Source organism: Eimeria tenella, genomic scaffold (genome assembly GCF_000499545.2).
Source record: "Eimeria tenella Houghton genomic scaffold, Eth_scaff67, whole genome shotgun sequence".
NCBI classification, from domain to species: domain Eukaryota; phylum Apicomplexa; class Conoidasida; order Eucoccidiorida; family Eimeriidae; genus Eimeria; species Eimeria tenella.
The window spans coordinates 62,874-87,168 of record NW_013545792.1 but is presented as its reverse complement, the minus strand read 5'-3'; the positions used below and the strand labels follow the sequence as shown (position 1 = coordinate 87,168).

Sequence of the window (24,295 nt, the reverse complement as noted above, 5' to 3'; positions counted from 1 at the left end):
TATTCAAATCCAGGCAGAAAATCTAAAGCAATGTTAATGGCTGCAGAGATCCGTTGTCTGCCTCGCTGGCCCGGTTAACCAGCTCTATAGCTTGCTAGCTATTCAGTAGCTAAGTACGTAGCCGTGCAGCTAAAAAAAGTTGCTAATTGGCTAGCTGGCCGACCAGCCGCTTCATCAGACGGCACTGGAGCCTCTTTCTTCAAGAGGAGGGGACTTAGAAAGCAGCGGCTCTGCTTCTGCCTCTGTCTCTGTTTCTTCGGCAGTGGCCTTGAGGCCTCTTTCCACGAATGACCGCAACAAGCGGCTGCTGTTGCTGCTATAGTATAGCTTTTCTGTGGACCCGCCTGCAGAAATCTCGTCCGCCTGCACCTCCCGCTGCTGCTTCTGCTGCTGCTCTATCTGCCGCTGCGAAGGGAGCTTAGACTGGAGCGCGGGCGCTGCTGCATGCCGGTCTGTCTCTAGAGCGTGCTGCAGCAGCTGCAGCGACACGGCACTTTCATAGAGGCGCAGCATGTTGCTTGCATGCACCCCGACGGGCAGATGGACCAGCAAACTGATAACTAGCTGCGACCAAGCGAGAATGGCCAGCTGCGGCTTCTGCTGCGGCCCGGCTTCAAAAAACGACATGACATTTAAAGCTGCAAGGGTCCCAAACACAGGCGAGCAGCAGCAGCAGTTCCAAGAGAGCCACCGTGAATTCGCTGCAACTATACGACTGACGCAATCCGGTCCCGTGCTGTGCCTGGAGAAGCTGGGTCCGCCCGGCGCACTTGACGGGTCCGCCGTGGGCGGGGCTGAGACAGCCACCGCCACCAGCAGCAGCAGCGCCTGAAACGGCAGCAGCAGCAGCAAACCCCAGAACAGCAGGCAGTAGAGCAGCCCTCGATCCAGGCTATACAGATGCTCGGTCTTGGAAGCAACAAAACTAATAAGAGACATAGAGGAGGCGTTTACTGCTGTGGCTTCTTCTGCGGCTGGTTCTTTTGCATCTTCTGCTGCTGCTGAGGGCACTTTTGGCGATTGTGGACGCTTTTCTGCAACTCTATCCTCTGAGGTAGCTGGACCTTCTGAGGATTGAAGTCTTCGGCTTGCCGCTGCAGCACCTCCGGCCGCTTTTGCAGCGTCTGTTGGAGCTGGATCCGGCGCAGAGCTTTTCTCCTTGTGATTGTCGAGGAACTGGCCACTGCTCCATGTAGATGGTGCTGCGGTAGTCGCTGCAGCTGCAGCCTCTTTTGCTGGTGCTGCTGGTGCTGCTGTGTCTGGGGGATGGACAGGCCTGATGTGCGGGTACTGGGCCTCCACATATGAAAGGAAAAAGAAAGGGTAGGCACCGGCCACGGCGCTGAGGACGAAGAATAGCAGCAAGAAGCGCTGCTGCTGCCGCAGCCGCTGCTTAAAGGACAAATCAAAGGGAGGGCAAAGACATTCCGTCACCAGCCAATCTATGCTTCTGCAAATGTGGCTGCAGGCGCTGCTGCTGCTGCTGGTGGGGGCTGCTGGAGATGAGGTGACGCGGCTCCCGACTGACGGCAGAGGAGAAACCGAGCGAGCCCTCTCAACTGAGGAGGCGATGCTGCTGCGGTGCATTCTCGTTGAAAATTGTTGCGGCTGCTGCTGCCGTTCCTGTTGGTGCTGTTGCTGGTGCTGTCCCTGCCGTTTCTGCTGCAGCAGCTTCTCACCGCGTGTGTTTTGCTGTTCCGGGTAAGGAAACACTGACTGGAGGAAGTGCGCAGGCGGCGGATATAAGCAAAAACCTTCCGCAATGCATGTCTGCTTCTACTGACGCAGCTGCTGCTTTGCTGCTAATCCAGCTTTTGTTGTTGCTGCAGCCGACTCCTACTCCTTGAAGGGACTAGGGTTGTAGCTGTGGTGTTCCTTGAATCTGTCACTCTTGTACGGCAGTCACTAACGCTGCTGCTGCTGCAGCTGCTGCTTCTGCTGCTGCTGCTGCTGCTGCTGCTGCCACTTCTCGCGTCGTCGTTGCTGTTGCAGCTCGCGCTCTCGCCGCTGTATCTGCCGTTGCTGTGCGTGTGGGAGTGTTAGAGAAAGGAGAAGGGCCAAAGCGCAGTGGGTGCAGCTCGGAGCTGATGGCTCGGAACTTGGAAGCGGTAGTTGAGGGCTTAGGGGCTTCAGCTAGGGAATAGCCCTTGTGAGATCACAGAAGTGGCAGCAACGCGGTGTTGCGGTCGTCCTGCTGCTGCTGCTGCTGCTCCTGTCGCAACGAAGGAAACCGCCTAGTGGAGAGTAGCAACAACAATGCAGCTCCAGCAGCAGTTGCCGCTGCAGCTGCTGCAGGGGGATACTCTAGCGGCCAGCTCACCATTCGAGGAGACACCCTGCTGCCGGCCTGCTGCTGCTGCTGCCGTCGCTGCAGCCTCTGCTGCTGCTCCTTGGGATGGCACTTGTTTTACTAACCGAGTGGGGAAGTCTGTGTGATTCGTGTTCAATCTGTCACTCGCGACTGCCGCAGTTGTAGCTGCTGCTGCTGTTGCCGGTGCTGTTGGGCGAGTCGGCTGAGGCCGCGCGGAAAGGAGAAAGGGTGATAGGAAGTCACAGACATATTTACAAAGGCTTTTCCTACAAGATCTGATTTTGCAGGAGTGACCTTTTCATGTTGGTCGTTGGAGAAGAACTGGTCGGCGCTGCCGAGGGCCACTGGACCTCCGCTGCTGCTATCGAGCTGTCCAGACAAGTGCATGTGAACTGGTCTAGATGAAATGGTGATTTTCCGGCAGCATTTTTTCCAGTGGTTATCTCTTGTGTTTGGTTGTGTTAGCTGCTTTTTTGCTGCTGCAGTTACTGCTGCAGTAACAGCATCGGCAGCGAAACTTGCTGCCAGTGCGGCACAATCGGTTGGCTCCGGCACAGCAGCTGTTCTACCGCAGTGCATCGGACGCCCATTTTTTTCCCTTCTCCGATCCTAACTAATAAATTAGCAAATTGTCGAAGAAGCAGTAGGAGCAGCTCCAGCAGCAGCAGCAGAAGCACCATCCACAGCAGCGCCTAAAGCGGCCATCGTGCTCCTTGACAGCTTCTTAGAACAATATAAAGGGTATTCAAGGAATCTTCTGCTGACACTTGAGGGACCGGCTTCGGTTGGAGCTCAGGGCTTGTTGATGCTGTTGTTGCTAAAGCCGATTGCTATGTTGCTGGAGTGCACTCACGACCCTACTGCTGCTGCTGTCTGGCTGCACGCGTAGTGACCACGACCTTAAGGCAACTACGGCTCCGACAGCAGCATGTGAGCTGTATAAACGCCTTGCTAGTCTCGCAACCAAGTGTCTTCAGTCCAGAAGGCGCAGCAACAGGATGTTAGCCCTCTGTTTGCAAGTCTGCTGCTGCGGCTGCTGCGGTTCTCGTCGAAGAAGAGTATGTGGCTGCTCAATACTGCAGTTTTATTGGTACTGACGGTGTCTTAGCGGTCTCAGCTCTGATTCTGTGCCAATTGGATCCCTGTTGTTGCTGCCGTCATTTCTGTGTTGCGGCAGCCCTCCATTTGCCCTTTCTTGTCTGCGCTACTATTGCAACGAAGGCTGTGCCTTGTGGCGTCTGCATTTGCTGCTGTTTTGCTCGCAAGTGTCTTTGTTGCTGCCCACAACTAGTCGGCGAGTGCTGCTGCTCCTGGCCCTTCGCTGCTGCTGCTGCTGCTGAATGCTTTTTGGTGTGCTCTGTTTCTGTTTTGTTTCCTACGTACAGTCATCCCATCAAGAGGCCGTCATGAAGCATCGGGGTACGGTGCCTTCATGACACCATAATAGTGCCGCTTTAGTTGTAGCTTCTGCCCTTGCTGCTGCAGCTGGTTGCCCCTCGGCGGCGTTGCTGTTTGCGTCGTGCACCAACACATCTTGTACTAGATCTCCGTGTCTTCATACGCCATTGCAGGAAACAGTTAGGTGTTTTACATATTGCAGACGGCTTCAATATTTCCGCCTTACTTCTTGTAGTTTCGTTCGTGGGTTCCACGTCGCCTGCCTCTTTTTCGCATTTGCCGCTGTTGTTGTTGCATTTGTTTCTTGCTGCAGCCGTCCTGAGCTATCGTCTTCTTTCCGTCTGCCCTATCCCCCGCAGTGCCCGGCCATCTCTCATGTACGTGGGGGAGTGCGTTGATGCAGGGAGCGGCAGCAGCAGCAGCAGCAGCAGCAGCAGACAGCCACTGGGCAGAGGGTCTTCAGGACGCGGGGCATACCCGAAGAGCCCCCGTAGCCCCACACCCCAAACAGCACCTTCCAACAGCAGCGGCAAGGGCAGGCTACGGGGAGACACCAGCAGCAGCAGTAGCTCAGATCCGTGCTGCAGCGGCAGAGGGGCTCTTCCTGGGGTGCCTGAAGAGCAGCTTCGAGTTTCTTTGCCTAAAAAGGGGCTTCTTGGCGACGGCACTCGTCACAAGGACTCGGAGGGTGCTGCCAAGGCAAGCAGAGCAGCAGCAGGAGACGTAGCGCTGCGGGACCGTTCAACTTCTTTACTTCTTCTCCGGTCAGCAGAAGAGGCTTTTGAAAAGTCATGGGCCAGCCTCATGCGCATGCAGCAGCAGCTCGAGCAAGAGCATCAGCCGCAGCAGCGGCTACACCCCTCAAGACCCTTGTTGGGTCAACTCTACCCTGGCCACCCTGCAGATCCGCCGGATGTGGGGTCCAACGCAGCGGCTTCTGTGGGGCTTTGCAAAGTTGAACCCTTGTCATCTCTCCCTCAGGGAGAGGCATATGCGCTGCAGACTCCGAGCCACCCGCAGGAGCAGGAGCGAGAGAGCCACAGAAAGGAGCGGCATTCGGAAGTGGCAGGACATTCAAACCTTGATGGAGATGCACTCCAAGAAGGTGCGCCGCCACCAGCTCTTCAGTGGCAGGATCGACCCACAAGCTCCTCACTTGATCGGGGCGCCGAACCAGAAGCTGGGGCAACCGAAGCAGCAGCAGCAACAGCAGCAAAAGCAACAACTGCAGGTCAACAACAGCAAGGTCAAGAGTTGCCTCCGGAAGCGCAGCACCCCTCTAGCCGGCCCCGTTCAGTTTCGCTGTCTCTTGCCTCTCCTCGGAACACAGCACGTGACAGCAACGGCAGCTTCAGCAGCACCGGGAGCGTATTCAGAACTCCCAGGAGCAGCAATTTGAGCAGCAGAGTCAGCAGCGGCAGCATGCTGACAGCGAGAAGCTCAGAAGCTTCCTCTGAGGAGAGTGTTCACCACAGAGAGACGACTTCAACAGAAGCTACACCGGGAGCAGCAGCACTCGAGGCAACAACGAACACTCAAGCAGCAGTGCGACGAGCAGGTACAGAACCCGAGACCCCCGAACAGGTCAGGGCAGGGGCGGAAGCGCTTTGCTCGCAAAGTAGTGGAGAGAAAGAGTTTTGTTCGCCAAGAGAATCGTAGCTAAAGGAGGCCTACTGCTGCAGCAGCTTACTGCTGCGTAAGCTACTGCAGAACAGGTGCTACTTGCCGCTGCAGCTGGCGCAGCCAGCAAAGCAACCGGAGCACCAGCACGGGCAGCATTGGCGGCTGCAGAGCCAGGAGCAGCAGCAGCAGTCCCTGCTGCTGCAACAGCCACAATACCAGCAGCACGTGTTTCTGCTGCGCAGCTGCCATCTCCATGTATTGAGCCTTCACAGGAACTCCTGTGAAGCCGGCGCAGCGCAGGGCAGCAGCACGTAGCGTAGGAAGAGTGGAGATTCGTCAGACCTGCGCAGACATCTTCGCGCAGCAGGGCCTGTGTTTCATCCTTGCCCCTCTATTCTTTTGTAGTTCCAAAGCTTCGCTTTGTCAGCTTTACCTCTAGGGGAGAGCTTGGCGAGTTCGTCAAGCCCATTTGCATGCGAGCGATGCGAGCGAGCAGAAGTGATGTTTGCAGCACTAAACTTCAAGTTTTACTTCCTGTTTGATTAGCTTTCATCATATATGTGCGCAACGCGGAAGCAAATTTCAACCACTTGCTCCTCGATTGGCTGTGCGCAGTTCGCTTGACTTTAGGAGGAAGTGGCGCGACACTCTAGCCCCTGAAAAGCCCTCACTTGTAGCGTAGCTGAGCCAGAAGGAACCCCTCGCTCGAGAACTCCAGACGAAGGCCTTGAGCCGTCTCTGCAGAAATAGTAAGAGCGAGCGCTGCGGCAGCAGCATTGGCGGCAGGAAGGTCTGCACTTTCCCTTGTACGATCCTAAGGGATAGTGGCTTTTGAACACACTACGCGGACTCCTGCACGCCTGCTGCGGCGGCATTGCTGTAGCCGGTTCTGGTAGAGAATACGGCACTGAGTCAGATCTTACTTAAAGGAGTTACAAGTGATTGCAAAGAGGCCAGAGAGAATTCGTGGCTGCATCATACGGCACACACCGCATAGCTTCCTTCAGAGTATCTACGCCGGCTCCTGCAGTGGCAGCGGTAGCAGCTGCTGCTGCTCCCGTTGGTGCTGCGGTTGGTGCACTTCACTGCTGTTGCAGCTTCTGTAGTAGCTTTCAGCTGTAGCGGCATCTAGACAGGCAGCGCCACCACTAGCCCCATCAACTATGGCGGCATCGGCAGCCGCATGCGCGTCAACGTGGCAGCAGCAGTAGTATCAGCAGCAGCAGCAGTTGTGTAGCTTGCCGGTGGGCATTAGCGACTCTGTAGCTGGGAAAGCTTGTGAGAGTTGGCTGAAAGGAGACGCGCTGTGCGATTTGGCCGTGGACCGTCTGCAGAGACACTGCAAAGTGCGTGAGATACTGGTTTATTTCAAGTAACGGCAGCAGCACATACAGCTACATCAGTAGCAGCTACTGCTGCTTTGTTGTTAGACCCAGAAAGTGCTCGAGATTGCCGTACCAGAGTCATTAGAGGCATTTGCTGCGCTTTGCTGTTCCCCACTGTTGCTGCACAAGAGCGAGTAACTGCTGCAGACTCATCTGGCGTGCCCGCTGCTGTGTCTGCAGTTGCTGCTGCTGCGCCTGCTGCTACCTTAGGACGTGGGGGAGTCCATTCTACAACAACTCGCGCGGCTGTGTCATCGTCTCCCAACAGCAGCTCCTGCAGCACCTCTCGGAAGAGCTGAGGCTGAAGCAGCAGCAAAAGCAGCAAAAGCAACACCAGCGGCAGCAAAAGCGTTCTACTTCAAACGGAAGGGGCGAAAGACAAATGACAGGATCCACCATAGCAGCAGCAAAAAGAACGGCAGCATTAGCAACGGCAGAAACAGCAGCAGGCAACAAAAAAGGCATACGTTTATCGAGATAAAATCTCGCGTGTCTCCAGCGCTTCTCCTTAGAGCCTCGCCAATTGAAAGGCAACCCGATGATGCCTACAGCAGCAAAAGCGGCAGCAACAGCAGCAGCAACAGCAGTAAGGTGAAGCTTGCTGCGGAAAGGCGTGACGCGTTACTTGCTGCTCTTTTTTCGGCCCACATTTTGTGCGGTGTATGTCTTTATCTCTATCTCCGAGAACACTTGCTGCTGCTGCGGTTGCTGCTGTGGCTGCTGCAGCAGTAGCAGCAGAACGCCTTCACCAAAGGTGTAGCGCAAACGCATGTGAGCCTGCAAGCAGCAGAAGCAGAAACGGCGCTAGCAGGAACTATCCAAGGCCAATAGCCCTTCAGCTGTCGTGACAGTGCTCCTATTGCGGCAGCGAAATCGCAGGTGCAGCAGCAGACGCAATGAAGCAGTAAATTGCTTGCCGATTCCCCAAAGAGCAACAACGCGTTGACGAAAGACTTAAGGGGAACAAGAACCGACTCTCCCTCTTCTTGCTTCTGCTGTTGTTGCTGCTGTTGTCGCTGATATTCGAAGCCCTCAAAGAATGAAACAGGAAGCAGCAGCTCCCCATACACCTCACGGCCCTTTGACACGCCTCGCAGCAGAAGCCCTTCCCGCCCAAAGGTAACTCTCAGGCATTGCCAGTCAGCAACCTCCTCGCTCCTGCTGCTGCTGCTGCTGCTGCGGACCCCACCCGCGCCTTCCCCGCCGGGGACTGCTTTGAGACACACAGTGAACAGCAATAGTAGGCTGATAGCTTTGAGTATAAAGACAGCAGCAGAAACGCAGCAGCTGCAGCAACAACACCTGCAGCGCCAGCAGCCGCAGTGGCACATGACGCAGAAAAGGTGCAGTGCACAAGAAAGCAGAATAACACGACAAGAGACAGAAAGACAAAAGCGCCGGAGGCAAGAGGCAGGGGAAACCGACGAAGACAAAGCGTGGAAGGTAAAGACAAAGCAGAGGCAAATATCGACACAGAAACAAGAGCTGCAAAGAGACAGAAGCAAAAGAGGATCTAAAGAAGCCGAGACTGGAGGCGGGAGCCGCAGCAACAACTGCCGCTCCTGCTGCTGCTCTCGCCGCTGCTGCTGGTGGCGGGCATTACCTGTTGAAGGCACTGTGAAGGCCAATAAGGAAGCAAACAAGCCGCCGTCTCTGAGGTCAAACTCAACAGCCTCAGCGCTGACGCCGCTGCATTGGGATGCCCCCTCCATGTCGTGAATACCCTGGCGGCGCCGTGGTTCTTGCTGCTTTAGCTGCTGCTGCGGCTGCTGCTGATGCCGCTAATTGTGCAGCTGGGGCTGCGGAAACTGTGTCTGGCTCATACGCCTGAACAGGGGTTGTTGCAGCGAGTGCTGTTCTTGCTGCTACCCCTGCTCTTGCTGTTGTGGCTTGCTGCTATTAGTGGCCCCGGTGATACCCGTGACTCCCCTCGTGAACCTGCACCTGTTGGTGTTGCTGTTTTGGCTGCTCGCGTTGTTGTTGGAACCGCATTTGTTGGGCCAGTGCTGCTGCTATCCATCTGCCAGTTGGTGCTGCAAGTATCCCGTTTGCTCCCGCTCCTACCCTCCCCCCTGTTGCTGCAACAGTTCCTTCTGCCAGCTTTTGTTACAGCTGCGGGCCGTTTTGTTGCTGCCGTTGAGCGCCTGGCGCTAGACTGTCGACGGTCATAGCTCCCACATGCTGGACCCCAGGCCTCACATCTGAAATTGTAGTCCCTAGACCCTAAGCCATATGCCTTGAGTGATAGATCTTCTTTCCAGCCGCACAATTAAAGTCCCTGAACTCATGTACTTTTTTGTAGCTGCTGCCCTGGCTCATGGCTGCTTAAAAGGCGCTGCCGACGGGGCCCCCAGCGAGCAGAACGGGCCCCTCATGCTGCTCGCTGGTGTTGCTCTTTGGGATTCCAGTTCCGATCCGCACATTTTGAGGTGGATAAAAAGCTTCATAAGTATTTATTGGGCGCATTTCATTTGTGTTTCACCGGGAAGACGAAGATGGAGCATGAAACAGAGAAGGAGTCAGTCTTCATCACCCGCGCAACCGAGTCGCCCTTCTGTTACAGGTTTCAGCTGTACGCGCAGCTGCTGTTGCTGCTGCAGCAACAGCACCGTCAACAGCAGCTGCAGCAGCAGCAGCAGCTGAACAAGCGACAGCTTCAGGTTCCCATACCATTTCTTGCGCTATATAGGGCCATCCCAGAGAGCCTCCGTCTCTTTGTCAAGCAGCAACAACAACAGCAGCAGCAACGGCAGCAACGGACTCAGGAAAGGGAGGAACTGAACAATGAGTGGACCTTCTCCATGACAATACGCCGCCAGAGCGATGGTCTCCTACTTTTGCTGCAAGTGGCTGTCTATACGCCTGGTTTCATCCGCCTCCGGCTCTCAGAGCATGTGGAGCGGCAGCGGATTGAACAGCAACAAAAGCCCCGGCACTTCGTTGCAGAGCTGTTGTTGGACCGGCAGCAGCTGCTGCAGCAGCTTGTGCCGACATGTTGTGTGCAGCAGGAGGTAGACAAGACGCTCATCGTCGCAGAGTGCATAACCCCAACTGCATCAGCGGCAGCATCAGCTGCGAAAGCACACTCTTCTGTTGCCGTTGCTGCAGCATCAGCGGCAAAGGGACAAAGAGCTGAGGCAGCTGGAGCAACAACAAACCTGGATTGCAGCGCTCAGGATGCGCTCAGTTCGGAATGGCTTCAACACGGGATCTGCAGCAACACATCAAAGGCATCGTCGGGAGGAGGGGCACAATATGCAGCAGAAGCAGCCCGACACACTGCCGACGCCCCCTGCAGCTTTGAGCTAAGTGTGTGCGTTCACCATGAGCCCTTTGCGGTTTCTCTGCAGCTCAACGGCAGAGAGCTCCAGCGCCTGAATGCGCAGCAGCTTCTTAACTGGGAAAGTGTCGGCACTGACAGGCAATGGAGATCTGCTGCTGCTGCAGTCTCTGCTGCTGTTAACCCTCACAAGGAACACCAGCAGCAGCCGGTACAACTGGAGTCCCACGACGCACGGAGAGCTACGGCGTTTAAGGCTGGCACCTCAGAAGATAGTATGGCAGCTCTGAGGGATCCTCAGGGCATGCAAACCATCGCAGTAGCGCGAAGCTCAGCGGAAATGTCTCACATGGCTCATAAAGTAAATGCAGCAGCAGAGGAAGCAGCGGCAGAAGCAGCAACTTTGAAAGCAGCAGCTTCCCATGCAGCGGCAAAAGCTGCAAGAGCAGCAGCAACAGCAGCAACAGCAGCAAATCCAACTTTGGATGAAGCGGCACCGGAAAAAAGGAAAAAAGCAGCTGCAGACGCAGCTGGCGCAACAGCAGCTGCTGCGGCGTCAGCAGTAGGTGCAGCAGCCCTGGAAGCAGCAACTGCTGCGAATTTAGCAGTAGAAGCCGCAGAAGCAGCAGCAACAGCAGCTGATTTATCGCCTTCCAAGCTGCGAGATGCGATAGACGTGGAGTGGAGGCCGCCAGCTGCTTCTTGCCGTTTCGCTGCTGCTGCAGCGCACCCCATTGCTGCTATGCTGCGGGCTGAAGAGCAGCGAGACGTACCTATGGAGCAGCAGGAGCTGCTGCAGAAGTTGTTGCAGGCCTCACAGAAGCAACTACTGCAGCAAGCTGTGCAAGAGGAGAATCAGTCTGAGGAGGAGAGACTGTGGCGTGCATGCGGCGTCGGCGGTGATATTTCATTTCTTGATGCTGTTGGGGTGTATGGACTCTACGAGCACTCAACAAGTTACCGCCTCGAAAACTACACCGAGCCTTACAGGCACGTACCTTATCTTTGTATTCGACTTGTGTTCCTACATAGCCTTATTTGACCGCAACAATCTGCCTCTGCCGTTTTCTACACCATCGCTAATACTGCTGCCTCTGCCTTCCTGCACCTGCTGGCGTCTTGCTCCACCAATGCCTATGTGTGTCTTTCTGTTCACCTTTACCTCTGAGACTCCGCCTGTTTGCATGTCTCCTTGCCGTTATCCCTACCGGCGTGCCTTTCTTTATCTATGCCATTTCCCTGACTGCTGCTGATTCCTTTTGGCCCTTTCTGGGTCTATATTTGGCTCTATTCACCTGTTTTTGTTTGTGAGTATACATTCGATTCGGCGTCTTCTGCTTGTACCTCCTGCATTATTTGGACCATATCTGCTTCTGCCTGACTGCCTAGTTTTTCTTTCCGCTCCTCTCTGCTGCTCTCGTTCCCTTTGCTGCGGCTGCTACTCTTTTAACGTCGTTAACCTCTGTTGCCACTTCTAATTACCCTCTACCTAGACAGGGGCTGCTACTGTTTCCCCCTTTGTGCAGCTGGTTCTACTGGTGTTGCCGCTGCTACTGCTTCTGTTACTCAGATTGTTCAACGTGGACGCCTACGGCTGGGACCCCGATAGCCCATCTTCTCTTTACGCTTCCATGCCTCTTCTGTTTGCTACACACGCGGGAGGCTCCAACGGGGGCCGTCAGGCCTCTGCTTTCGTTTTCCTTAACTCTGCAGAGACTTTCTTCAGAGTAAACTACGAACAGGCCCCGGAACAACAAGAACAGCAGCGGCACGAGCACCAGCAACGGCAGCAGCAGCAAGAAGGCGTCATTCCCTGTTGGTTTTGCAGCGAGGGCGGAGAGTTCGAGTGCCTGCTTTGCTGCGGGCCCTCCCCTGTGGACGTCCACCGCCAAGTGCATGTAGCGCTGGGGCTGCCCATGCTGGCCCCAATCGGCGCGCTAGGAAAGCACCAGTCCAGATGGGGATATGCCGAAGAGGTGAGAAGCAAGAGGGCAGGAAGAAACAGGCAAACTAAAAGGTGGAAAAGGCAGCCAGAACAAATAGAAACACGCAAACCAACAGCCAGACAGACAGAAAAACAACCAGAAAGAACAAAGCGGGACAAGCAAACAGAGAAACCCAGTCAGAGCCAGAAACAGGTGGCCTAATACGCGCCTGCAGAAGCGTAGACAGGCGACGAATACGGAACGGCGCACACGGGGGAGCAAACTAAATGAGAAAGAGCGCTCCGAACGAGGCAGAAACAAGGCAGGGGCACATTGCAAAACAGCAAGGAGGAGAGCCCAATGCGTAATGCAGCGAACATGAAGACAGGAGGAGCAGCAAGCGAAAGGGGAACAGACATAGCGGGATGAACAGGCAAACAGAAGAAATGCACAAGCATCTCATGCTATAGATGCTTCTGTTGCTGCTGCTGTTTCAGAAGGATGCTCAAGAAGCGGTGCGCGGGATGGACTCTTATGGGGTTCCGTTCGACGCTTTGTGGCTAGATATCGACCACACGCCTCACTGCAAGTACTTTCTAGAGGACACAAGCAGAGTTGATCTCAAACAGCTTGCCGGCGAGCTTGAAGCAAATCAAAGAATGCTTGTGAGACGCATGCACCAGTACCAGCAAAAGCAACACCAAGTGCAGCACCTGCAGCGGTTGCTGCAGGGGAAGAAGCAGCAGTGGGGTTTTGAGGCCAGGCCTTGCAGAGCAGCAGCAGCAGCAGCAGCAGCACAACAAAAGTGTACTTTCTTGCGTGATTATACGCGCTGCGTGCATATTTTCCCCTGCCTCTGGAGGTGGGAAGCGCCTTGCCTGCTTCCAAAGCAGCACCTTGAGGTGTTGCTGGTTATGTTTCTGTCGCCTTCTCTTAGGTAGTCATAGCAGATCCTCACCTACGAATCGAAGTCGGCTATCCTCTCTTTGAGGAAGCGGTGCAGCAAAAGCTGCTTATCAATAATGTACGTGCATTCTCTTCCCCTGTTCGCCACTTCCTCTATTTTTATCGCTTTCTATTAAGTTCCTTGTTTATTTTTTTCTACCTCGATTTTTCTCAGTCTTCCTTTTGTCTGCCGTGTGATCCTGCATTTGTTTTATTTACGTTTGGCTGCCACTTTTGACATTTCCGTTCACCGTGTTTCCTTTCATTGGCTTCATGTTCTCCCCATTTCTTGTTCGGTTGCCTTACTTGCCCTTTATCTCATTTCCCGTTTTTACTTCCTGTATGTTTTTCGCTTAGCTCTGCCTTTTGCTTGTATCTACCTCACGGATGCCTTTTAAGTCCAGTCACTTTTTTTCTGTCGTGCAGTTTCACTGAAAAATGCCCACATCTGGGGTGCTTAGCGCACATACCGCATTACACATTCTTTCCCCTGTTCTTTCTCTTACCGTGGACACAAGTGCCGTATTGTCAATTAACATTTTTGTGTCTCTCCGTATTGTTCTGGCCTTCCGTTACTTACCGGGCTCACGTTCGCCTGTGCCCCGAGCTGTTTGTGTCATTTTCAGCTCCTGCTGCTTTTTTTTAATGCTTCCTTTGTCGTTAGGCCCACGATTCCTCCCCGTTTCAGTCGCTGTCTTCACTTTGTCTACTTCGTCTTCCTCATGCATTCTCCTGCGTTTACTGCTGCTGCTGCTGTTGTTTCCTTAGCGTTACGGTTTCCCCTTTGTGGGTCGCAGTTGGGCGGGCTTCTGCGTTTGGCCAGACTACCTGCGTCAAAAGGTAAACTCACCATGTTGATCCTGTACCATAGGTTAGTGGCACATTGCATTTTCTTTTCTCAAAGTCCCTTTACTGAGTATTACGAACAGTGTGCATCTTATCTGTTGAATCCGCAGCGGTAGGGGCAGCAGCAGTAGCAGCGGCGCCTCATTTACTTTGCGCTGCATCTGTGGTAGCTCCGAGCACTTGCGCTAGCTTTCCAGCGTTTTTCCTTTCTGTTTACAACTTTGTCGATTCTTGCGCTTGACAGCATCTTGTGCTGTTGAGGCTGCTGCTACAGACTCGGGAATGGTGGTCGTCGTGGGTGCGGCGCAGCTGGAAAGGAATATCGAACTTGGGCTTATGGAACGACATGAACGAGCCCTCCATATTTGGTTGCAAGGAGCTGACGTTGCCAAGGGGAGCCCTCCACAAAGCCGACCCAGTTCCTGCCGCTGCTGCTTCAACTGCGTTGGCTGCAAAGAAGGGCGGTGACATTGAAGAACGGGTAGAGCACTGGAGGGTTCACAATCTTTACGGCCTGTTGCAGCAAATTGCGTCCTACGAGGGCCTCTTAGCTCGCAGTCAAGGGACTCGCAGGCCATTCCTTCTCTCCAGGTAAGTTATGCTGGCTAGCTAGCTTCTTAGCCAGCGTTCGCTGTTCCGTGACCCGCTGCCCCGGCGGCGAACGACCGAGCTAGCAATTAGACTTATCTGGCCTAGCGGCAGATGATTTCATGTTTCCTGCTTGCCAACCAATCATGAAGTACTTGGCCGGCGCAGTGTGCGTGCAAAGACCTGCAGAGAATTGAACGGCCGCGTTCTCCTAACTGCTCCAACTCACGAAACTCTGCCGCATCCTGTGCTGCGGCTTCGGTTGCAGAGCTGGCTTTTTGGGTTCTTGGCGGTGGGCCTTTTTGTGGACTGGAGACAATGAAGCATCTTGGGCTCACCTGCGCTGTGTAGTGCCGATGACGTTATCTGCTGCTGCTTGCGGGCAGTCTCTAGTAGGTGAGGTGTATTAACAGCAAGAAACTAGAAAGCGGAAGCCAGAGAGAAGCACACAGTATGCAAGAGACAGGCACAGTAGCAGGCAAAATGAAGGGACGTGCGCATCTTTAGTGCTGTTGTGACCTAAAAGGTGGCTGCTGCGGTGTCTTTTGCTGCTGCTGATGTAGTGCTGCTGCTGTACTTCCTTGCCTACAGGAATATCATGGGGTACAAGTAGAGCTTTTGCTCCCTTTGAAACTTCTGATGCTAGCATTGCTGTTGTTACTAATGCTACAAATTCTTTTCAGGTGCTGACGTGGGCGGATTTATTGGAAGTACAGGCCCCGAGTTGCTGCTCCGGTGGCACCAACTCGGTGCATGGCTCCCTTTCTACCGAGTCCATTGCGAAAAGGCAGCAGCGAAGAGAGAGGCCTTTAGAGACAGTCTCCTTTTGCCTTTTGTGCGCAAAGCAGTGCTTGAAAGATATAGATTCATGCCCTACTGGTAAGCGCCACATGCACCTGATGTTTTGCTGCCCAGATGAAGAGGGCTCGATGCTGCTTTGTGTTACTACTTCGCTTGATTGTTAACTTGGTCATGGTGGCGCTTACGTTACGTTCACGTTGGTGGCAGTATTGCTGCTGTGTGTGTAGTAGCTGCTGCTGGTGCTGCTGCTGCTGCTTTCGGGCAGTAGCTGCGTGGCGGATACAACTTCCAGTATATTTTACCTGGTGCTGTTGCTGCGTACTGCTCTGTTGGTGAGGTGGCCTTCGCTGAAGCTTCGGCATCAAGTGCTTTTCTGTGAGCCCTGTGATGCCAAGGTACACTCTGTGTGCGGAATATTCTTTCTTCGGCGACCCTATCGTAAGACCCATATGGTGGCTAGACGCTTCGGCAGAAGCAGCACGTGCAGGAAGCAACATCAGCAGCAGCAGCAGCACGCAGCCGTTTCTTGTGGGCAGTCAAATCTACGTACAGCCCATTCTTCATTCCATGCTGCCAAGGGAGACACAGCAGCAGCAGACAAAAGACACTAGCAAGCAGCATGCACACGAGGAGGCACGGCAGCTGCATGAACAGCAGCAACAGCAGCAGCATGAAATACATATGCATCAGCAGCTTACCGAGCTGCATCTTCCTAGAGGACTGTTGTGGTAAGTCAAGCAGCTTTGGCTAGCAACAACAGCAGCTGCTCTCAGGGTCGTGGCGGAGGCGGCAACAGCAACAGCAGTGGCAGCAGCCACGGTAAAAGCCTTTTAGCTGCGCGTTCCTGCAGGTACGACGCGGATACGGGCTCGGTCTGCTGCAGTCAGTCCGCGGCAACAGCTACAGGCCAACCAGAAACAAAGTCTGCACCAAGTTGCAGCTTTCCACTAACTTTACGACGCATTCCTGTCTTCGTGAGGGGCGGTGCTATTGTTGCCACTCGAGAGGCACCGAGCAAGTCGGCCCTGCTCTGCATGCAACAGCCGCTCACGGTACCTCAGCTCCCAGGGCTCAGGGTTTGAGGTCTGGGTCTCGGGATGTTTACAGGGGCATGGACTTACGCATTGGAAAGTTACTACAGGGAATAAGATAAGCAGCAGTTAATACGGAGGCTACTAAAAACGACAGTTTTGCGTTGAGTGCCTCTTCTGCCGCTGCTGCTGCCTGCATTTTGCTGCAGTTGCATGTATATTTGAGCCCAGAAGGTGCAGCCGAAGGGAGACTATATCTCGACGATGGCATTTCATTCCAATGCACAAAAGGACGCTTTCTGTATCTCAGGATTAGGGCCCGCACACTGCAGCACCAGCAAGAGCAGCAGCAAGCACAGCAGCAAGAGCAACGCCAACAGGATCCACGCAGCAGCAGCAGCAGCGCATCAAAGGGACTTCTCATCTGGCCTGAGTCAGAGCCTCTCCCGTTGGGAGGTCCTACGTGCCCCTGGGTCTATGGAGCGCTCAGTCCTGGGGAGTCGTTCAATGCATGCAGTGAGTTACTGGATATGATGTCCCAAAGTGACATTTCCCGCGTATAAAGTGTGCTGCCATGACTGCTCTTCATGTGCATGCTGCCCATCGCCCGTGGTATGCTTGTTTGCAGTCCCTGGGGCTTGCACTGCTGTGCTAGTTGTGTTGCCGTCGCTGTTCTTGTGCTGCAGTATCGCATGTGGCAGTTTGGGGTGTGCGGACCCCGCCTGCCTCAGCTGTACTTAGAGAGAGGGGTTCGGGGCAGCGGCCGCTGGAGTTTTCCGTCTCTGCCCTGCCCCTGAACCCCAGAGAAGACGAGCTGCGGAAGACCCAAGAAGCGTTCATCACTGCAGCGGCTGCTGCGCCCTGCGCTCCTGCGGCTACTGGCATAGCAAAAGACGCCGTTCCTGCTGCAGCTGCTGCTTCTGAAGCACCGGCAACATTCAAAGCAAATGCAGAGCAAGCTAAGCGGCAAATGCAACAGAAGCAGCACGCAGCAACTCGGGAACACCTGGCGGGCCTCCTGCGGCAGAAGACGGAGAGTGATGAGCTGCAGCTGCAGCAAAAGCACCAGGACGCCTGTTTCGGTCATCCGCTCTATAGAGTCCTCATTGAGACCCCTGGGGCGCTAGCGACAGACCCGATTTGGGCTATTGAGCTGGTCTGGTAGGTTACAAGCAGCATCTGCTGGAGGCCCACAGCCTGCATCTACTGCTCGCAGCGATCCGTCAAGTTTTCCCTTCCACAGTGTGGGTTTCGGGCACCCTGAAAAGTGTGAGTGCCCCGCAAAAATAAACTAGCTAGTCAACTGATTAACCTGAGCTGACTACCCAGCTAACCACCTAAAACTCCCAAACTCGCTCGGCGACCACTGTAAAACTCCTTACGGGGAACCCTGACCCAAACATTTTGGCTGCGGGAGCAGTTAACTCGGCAGGGAGCCAGATAGACGGCAAACCAACTGTCCAAATCAAGCGCGTGAGAAGACTTAAGAGTCACTGCCTTTTACAAGAATTAACGGCCTTCTCATGGGCTCTTCGTCGAGCACTGCTGCGCCGTGAAAGCTGATGAATCGCTGCCAGGTAGCGCTAGAGTCGCCAGCTAGCTCCCTTGTTGCCATTTCGCTAGTTCGAAGAGCGGCTAGCTAGAGCAGCTACGTGTTTATCCCTCCGCAGCGAGTGAGGAATAGCCCTCTTGTCCACCACGTCCAAACGCCCTCTGCCGCCTCTAGGGGGCACCGCTGTGTTTCCTTCTACACATCCTGCAGCGCAGTTTGTTGCTGCTTGTACACCATATACCGGTACAGCAGCATTCGCTGCAGGTGACGCTGCATGCGATGCAGAGACACGCGAATCTTAGCTGGCGACTCGCCTCTAGCTGCGATCCGCTCGCAGCACTTCACCTCTTGCTGCTGCTGTGTCTCCGGCTGCAACATCTGCAGGGGATCGATGCTGTTTATTACGCAGAGCTCCTCGAGGTTTGTCGCAGCCGCCTCCGCTTCCGTAAGATCCAAAACACATTCCTCATCCTCCTGCTGCTGCTGCTTCAAATGGCTTCTTGCTGCCTCCGCGGGTCCAGAAGAAGCCTCGCCGTCGCTTGGGGGCTGCGATGGGTTTTCCTCACCGGCAGTCGAGGGCGCCTCCTCACAAAAGGTAGCATCTGTAGGAGTACCCACCTCTCCCTCTGCCCCAGCTTTTTCTTTTAGTTCCTTCTCGAGCGCCTGCTGCTGCTGTTGCTGTGGAATGTGCGGGTACTGCTGCCAGTTCAGAAAGTGCGTTTTGCTGCCTACTTTCTCTCCTCCGCAGAACCGTCTGTCTACAAGTGACATATAAATGAGGGGGCGTAGAGAAGCAGCTGAATGACTGCTGCCCCTGTGCCGCACAATGTTGTCCATGATGACGAGGTCCCCTGAGGCACAACCAAGCAGGCCAATAATGTGTTCAATCTATAACTGAAAGAAAACTAAACATGAGAAATAGCATCCAAGCCCTGGACAAAAGGCAGAAGCAGAATCAGCAAAGAAGGCACCAAAAGAGAAGCACAGGACGCAGCAATGGGGGCACACACCACAAACAGCGCGAAAGCTCCACTAGATATAAAATCAGAAGAAAAAAGTGAATGAACGCACGCAATATCGAATTCGAACGCCGGAAACAGCGCGGCAAGAGCACTTCGCAAGGCAGAAGAGGAGGAAAACCGGAGAGCCAGGAACAGCAGGGACAGTTACGAAAAACAAGGAAGTGTGAGGAAGTGCTCGTCCTCACCAGCCTGCGCATTCGAGAAGACAGGGTGGGACCCGATGAAAAAGGTTGTGGGTGAATTGCTGCTGGTCAGATTCACAAGTGGAATGAACGCGCTCACGATGTTCCGTCTGAAAATAATCGCGACACAGCAGCAACAACAGACACTGTAGCGGCTAGCCTCCTTCCTTTCCTGACCTTACTGCGGCAAGTGCTGCAGGATATGGTGCTAGCGTTGCTGCTGTTTCTACAGGCGCTACTTGCACAAATATTGCTGCATCCTGTCGGCAATGTGCCCTTACTTGTGCGCTTCCTCGTGGTAGTCGTAGTGAATCTTTTGGTTGTTTTCGTGCGGCCCCAAAGACATTAGATATCCGCAAGTAACCTGTTGCCATGCCGGCTCCGCCTGCACTTCTTGAGCTTCTGTGGAAGTAACAGTTGTTGCAGCTGCTGGTATTGAAGGCTCAGCCGCACTTCCCTCCAACTTTACAGTGGAAAATGTGGGGCCGTCCGACCCTGCATTCCATGAGGGACCACGAGCAGCACTCATGCACCGGCTTGTCACTTCTCCCGAAGGTGCCGTTGGTGTAGCTGCTGCTGCCTGTGCCGTTCCTGCTGCTGTCGAGCGGGGAGTATCATCGTCGTCCAACTCAGCTGCAGTGCTTGCTGTCGTGCTGCCCCCGCTATTTCTCTGCAGCTCCCTCTTGTCTCTCTCGATCCGCAACCCGTCCTGCTGTTGCTGCTCAAGCTGCTCGTGTCGCTGCTGTCTCCTTACAACGGCTTTCTCCCAAGAGCAAAAGTCCACAGCCATCGCCGCAGCAACGCGCTGGACTAGAAGCCGCAGTTTGTTTCGAAGCAGAGTATGCATCTCCCTTAGGGGCCCCTGCCCATATTCAAGATGCGGTTCCGACACATTCACATCAACACGCCTGCGGCAAAAACGCACTGCCAGCTCTCTCTTCATAGTACTGCTGCTGCAGCTGGTGCTGCCGTCAATCTCAAACCTCACGAAATTCTCCACTACAGAGACTAAAGGATGAACAAGCCAAAAACAGTCCACCAACCGGTAACAGAGTGGCTGTTGCTCCTTTGGCTACTGGCTGCTGCCGCTACCGCTATATTGCTGCTGCTGCTGCAACAGAGGCATCCGCACCACGGCTAGCAGCCGCAGCGCCGCTAGCAGCAGTAACAATAACAGCGCACGCAGCGACTTACAGTGGTGAGTTTCGACAAGCGATGCCGTCGTACTTGAAGATCGAAGACTGCTGGTACGGCCAGTGTTGGTGCTGCTGTTGCTGCAGCACGCGATCCATCAACAACGCAAAATGCGCATGCACCAGTCGCCCAACCACAGCAATTTCTTCAAGGGGGACCTGAGGCAGCAAAGGACGAGACAAACAGCTATAGCTTTTGAAAGCAAAGCAGGCAGTTGCCGTCGTAGCTGCAACACCGTTCACAGTCGGCACCCCTGGCTGTAAAGGCAGCACGGCAGACACACTGGCAGTAGCAGCAGCAGTCACAGTAACAGTCGCTATAATTGAAAAAACAAGAAAACACCGACCGAAAGCAATCAGGTAGCAGGACTCAAGGGCAGTACCTGCGATACCAATGTTGGCAATCACTACAACGGACACAGCAGCAACCCACCACATTTCTGTACGCCTGGATGCCATCCCTGAGTAGAGAGCACGTATCTAAAGTCTTGTGCACTATGCCAGGAGATACATGCAGCTGCTGCTGAAGCAACCGCTGCCTATCTGCCAAAACTGAGCCCTCGAGGTAGAGCCACTTGCTGCTGCCATCTCCCTTCCAGTTCGTTGCGGCACATGGGGGAGGGCCGCTTGGCTGCAAAACAGAGCATGAAGGCGAAAGATAGACCCCGCTAAACCGAAGCAGCTAACACCAGGCCCAGGGTTGCACTAAATTCTACAGAGGAATTAGTGCCGTTGCTAAAATCCTGATGCTCGTGCTGGTGGCGGTGGAGAGGCTTACTACTGCTCCGAGGGATTTTAAAACTGCGGAAATCAGCTGCTGCTGCTGCTGCTGAGCTGCGTCTCCCGTGCAGCAGTACACCCCACGAAGGTCGTCTGTCCCGCAGCAGCTACTGCTGCTAGAGCTGTTGCTGCTCGCAGCCAGAAGCATGCACGCTGCAGCGCACAGCACTGCCTGTAACAATTCGCGTACGGCCCCTGGAGCGCACCACGCAAGCGATATGACGCCGACCATCTCATCCGCGCTGTTGTCTCTGTTGCTGTTGCTGCTGCTGTCGTTGGTGCTGCTGCCGCTGCAGCAGCTCTCACTATCCCCCCCGTTGCAGCAAGGCAAAAGCTGCAGATGAGCCCCACAAGGGAACTGCAATACTTCGCCTGCAGCAGCAGCAACACTAGCACCGGAAAATAACAGATGGTGCTGGAAAGAAACTGAGGGGCATGCTACGTGGAGAAACAAGGTGCTACTGCTGCTGCTGCCAACTGCTGCTACTTACTATCTAACGGCTGCTCTAGCAGCTGCTCAGGAGAGTCCACCTGGCGGTCGGCTGCCAGTAACAGCAGCCCGTGCTGCAGCAGTAAGCCGCTGGCCTCCCTCCCCCCTCTTTTTACATCTTCGCAACCATTCCCTGCTGCTGTCGCTGTGACTGCTGCTGCTGCTTCTGCTGCAGGGCACGGGTCCCGAGAGTTTGCCTCAGTACGAATGGCACTACAAGCTGCAGGGACATGCCGGGTGTAAATTACGCTGCTGCTGCTGCTTGTAGCAGCTGCCGCTGCAGCAGCAGCTGCAGTCTTTCTGCTGCTGCTGCCTGTTTCGCAAAGCAGCAATACCCCATGCTGCGCCAACAGCCGCAGCGACTTATGGTAAGCCTCAGCCAATGTGTCTATCAGGCAATCCGCCCTTGCCAGTCCTGCTCCTGCAGCAAAGATCTGCTGCTGCTGTTGGTCTGCGACAGTGTGAAGCAACACCCGTAAAGCGGGAAGCTCACAGAGTTGCTGCAGGCGACGCCACAAAGGGTGGGCATACACGTGGTGCTTTTGCTGGTGCTGCGACTGCTGCGGAAGCTTCTGTTGAAAAGTTTCCCGCTTGGTTTGTGCCCGCTGTACCTGCTGCTGCTCTTGCTCTTCCTGCAGCAGTAGCTGCTGCTGGTGCAGCCGCAGCTTCTCCTCGTGTTGCGCAGCTAGCTGGGCTTGGCGAGATGTTGGGATCGTCGGGAACTGCTCAGGTGGCGCCACATGTCGCTGGCGTTGCTGTCGTGGTCGCTGCTGCTGTTGCGTTTGCTGTAGCTGACGTTCCTGCTGCTGGGAGACCCATTCCCACTTAGGATGCGGACGGTAGGAACTATCGGCAGCTCGTGCTGCTGCTGTTGCTGCAGCGGCGACAGCAGCAGCATCAGCTGCTGCTGCCAGTGCCTTCGCGGAGGGGATCCTTCGGCGTTTTCCTGGGGCTGCTTCTACAGTGCTCACTGCTGCCGCCGCCGCCGCTGCCTCTGCTGCTGCCTCCGCTGCTGCTGCCGCTGCCGCTGCTGCATCCCACTTTTCTCCCCCTTGGTGTTTCATGTGTCGTTTGCCATTTCGACCGCGCAGCTCAGCAGCAGGCAGCTGCAACTGGGACCCCCTAAGAGCTCCCCGGCGCTCTCTTTTCGGCGGCTGTTGCTGCTGCTGCGAGTCAGAAGCAAACACCCAAGGCTCACGCTGAGCTACACTCAGCCCCAGCGTTTGCTGTTGTTGCACGGGGGCAGCGATGCCACTAGTTATCTCGCCCACAGGAAACGTTGGCATCTGCTGCCGCTGAGGCTGCAGCTGTTGTAGTCGCTGGAGAAGCAAAAGTTGTAAACGCTGCTGCTGCTGTTGCAACGTCCCTTTAAGCCCCGCCAAGGTCTCCTTACTACTGCTTTGTAGAGCCTGCTGCAGCAGCAGCACTTGCTGCTGCAAGTTGCTGCACTGCACTGCAAGCTGCTGCGGGGTCGGCGTTAGCCGCTGCTGCTGTAACGGCTGCTGCTGCAGCTGGAGCACAAGTGGATCTTGCTTCAACAGGGGTGCACCCATATTGTTTCCAAGGCCGCTAGACCGCAGTTGCAATAGCTGCTGCTGCTGCTCCCGCAGAATTCGCTGCTGCAGAAGAATTTGTTGGTCCAGGTCGTCACTATGTGGCTGCAGTACTTGCTGAAGAAGCTGATGCCGTAGTCCTTGATTTGTTTCCTGCTGTTCTTGCTGCTGCAGCTGGTGCTGCTGCACTTGATGCTGCTGCAGCTGCTGCTGCAGCTGCCGCTGCTGCTCCTGTTGCAGTTCCTGTAGCTGCTGCAGCAGATGTTGGTGCACTACGTCTGTTGCAGCTCCGCTTTCTACACCTTCGGCGGGCTCGTGCCGTTGCTGCGGCTGAGACTGCCGCAGACGCTGCAGTTGTCGGAGAAGCAGCAACGGCTGCTCCACCTTTTGGCCTATCGTCAGCCCCCCGGCCTTCTGAGAGTGTTGCTGCCCCGCTTGCAGCAGCGCAGCGACTGTTGCTGCTCCTGTTGCTGCATCGGCCTCTGCTGCTGCCATCGCTGCCCACAACTTTGACCAGCGACGGGCTCCTTCAGGTCCACAGCCTTCCTGCTGCTGCGGACGCAGCTGCTGCAGCCACCGCTACTGCGCTGCAGAAAAAGTCGTATTTAGATGCTGCTGGCGGTGAAGTTGCTGCTGGTTCACCGCAGCAACGGTCTAAGCCTTCCCCACAGGAAGGCCCAGCCCGCGGCAGCAGCGTTGACCCCCTAATGTACAGTTCGTACACTAGGGCTTATGGCTTGTCGCTTAATTCTTGAGTGCCAACTACGTATCGAAGTTAAAAGCTGCGTCGGGACCAGGACGCCCCGCTGCTGCTCCACTTCACAAGCCTCGTGCAAGTGTTCTTGCAACAGCCGTTGCTGCACCTGTGGTTGCTGCTGCTCCTGGCTTAAGAACACGTTCAATTATCTCTTCACCAGAACTGGAACGGTTTCAGAAGGCAGGATCTGCAGCCACAATGCCACAGATCGACACAAAGCCTCCTAGTGATGCCGCAGCTGCTCATGTAGCTGGGGCCCCCCGAGGCCCACGCTGGCTTGGCAGCATCGCTAAGCTCATCGTGCTAAAGAGAGGACAGAACACTTGACGGCGGCAGCTCATGTTCGAACACATTTGCTAGATTCAGTTGCGTCTTTCACAATTTGAGTCAGTGTAAAGTTGCTCCTTGGGATAAGTCTGCTAAGGTGATGTTGCTGCTGCTGTTGCTGCGGTTGATGTCTGTAGTGCTGCTGCTGCCGCTGTTGTGCTGCTGTTGCTGCTGTTACACGCCTGTCTTCTGCTGCATCAAGTAGAACTCTTTAATTTAGAGTTGCCTCTAGTAAAGAAAAGCCGAAGCTTCCCCTGTCTCGCTGCCCAAGAGTCTCCTTCGCCTAGCAGCTGCGCGTGCGTCCGT

The 24,295-nt window shown here is 55.0% G+C and overlaps 6 protein-coding genes across 6 annotated transcripts; 2 read left to right on the top strand and 4 right to left on the bottom strand.

Moving 5' to 3' along the window:
• Nucleotides 1-174: 174 nt before the first annotated feature.
• Nucleotides 175-1,587, bottom strand: ETH_00023315 (uncharacterized protein; the record flags this gene model as incomplete). Its single annotated transcript, XM_013380504.1, has 1 exon — nt 175-1,587. One exon carries the CDS (start codon nt 1,585-1,587, stop codon nt 175-177), a length of 1,413 nt encoding a protein of 470 aa, XP_013235958.1.
• An 856-nt stretch (nt 1,588-2,443) lies between these two features.
• Nucleotides 2,444-2,890, bottom strand: ETH_00023310 (uncharacterized protein; the record flags this gene model as incomplete). The annotated part of the gene is made up of 1 exon (XM_013380503.1): nt 2,444-2,890. The coding sequence occupies one exon, from the start codon at nt 2,888-2,890 to the stop codon at nt 2,444-2,446; it is 447 nt and encodes a 148-aa protein (XP_013235957.1).
• Nucleotides 2,891-4,084: 1,194 nt separating this feature from the next.
• ETH_00023305 (uncharacterized protein) lies at nt 4,085-5,368 on the top strand (the record flags this gene model as incomplete). The annotated part of the gene is made up of 1 exon (XM_013380502.1): nt 4,085-5,368. One exon carries the CDS (start codon nt 4,085-4,087, stop codon nt 5,366-5,368), a length of 1,284 nt encoding a protein of 427 aa, XP_013235956.1.
• Nucleotides 5,369-6,700: 1,332 nt separating this feature from the next.
• ETH_00023300 (uncharacterized protein) lies at nt 6,701-8,429 on the bottom strand (the record flags this gene model as incomplete). The annotated part of the gene is made up of 4 exons (XM_013380501.1): nt 6,701-7,018; nt 7,366-7,494; nt 7,635-7,927; nt 8,321-8,429. 4 exons carry the CDS (start codon nt 8,427-8,429, stop codon nt 6,701-6,703), a joined length of 849 nt encoding a protein of 282 aa, XP_013235955.1.
• Nucleotides 8,430-9,212: 783 nt separating this feature from the next.
• Nucleotides 9,213-17,298, top strand: ETH_00023295 (alpha-glucosidase II, putative; the record flags this gene model as incomplete). Its single annotated transcript, XM_013380500.1, has 12 exons — nt 9,213-11,017; nt 11,568-12,135; nt 12,420-12,626; nt 12,860-12,946; nt 13,665-13,738; nt 14,023-14,304; nt 14,570-14,697; nt 14,985-15,180; nt 15,498-15,830; nt 15,953-16,154; nt 16,343-16,649; nt 16,820-17,298. The coding sequence occupies 12 exons, from the start codon at nt 9,213-9,215 to the stop codon at nt 17,296-17,298; spliced, it is 4,668 nt and encodes a 1,555-aa protein (XP_013235954.1).
• Nucleotides 17,299-17,880: 582 nt separating this feature from the next.
• ETH_00023290 (uncharacterized protein) lies at nt 17,881-23,400 on the bottom strand (the record flags this gene model as incomplete). The annotated part of the gene is made up of 7 exons (XM_013380499.1): nt 17,881-18,536; nt 18,893-18,999; nt 19,171-19,797; nt 20,084-20,241; nt 20,516-20,713; nt 20,861-21,234; nt 21,354-23,400. The coding sequence occupies 7 exons, from the start codon at nt 23,398-23,400 to the stop codon at nt 17,881-17,883; spliced, it is 4,167 nt and encodes a 1,388-aa protein (XP_013235953.1).
• Nucleotides 23,401-24,295: the final 895 nt, after the last annotated feature.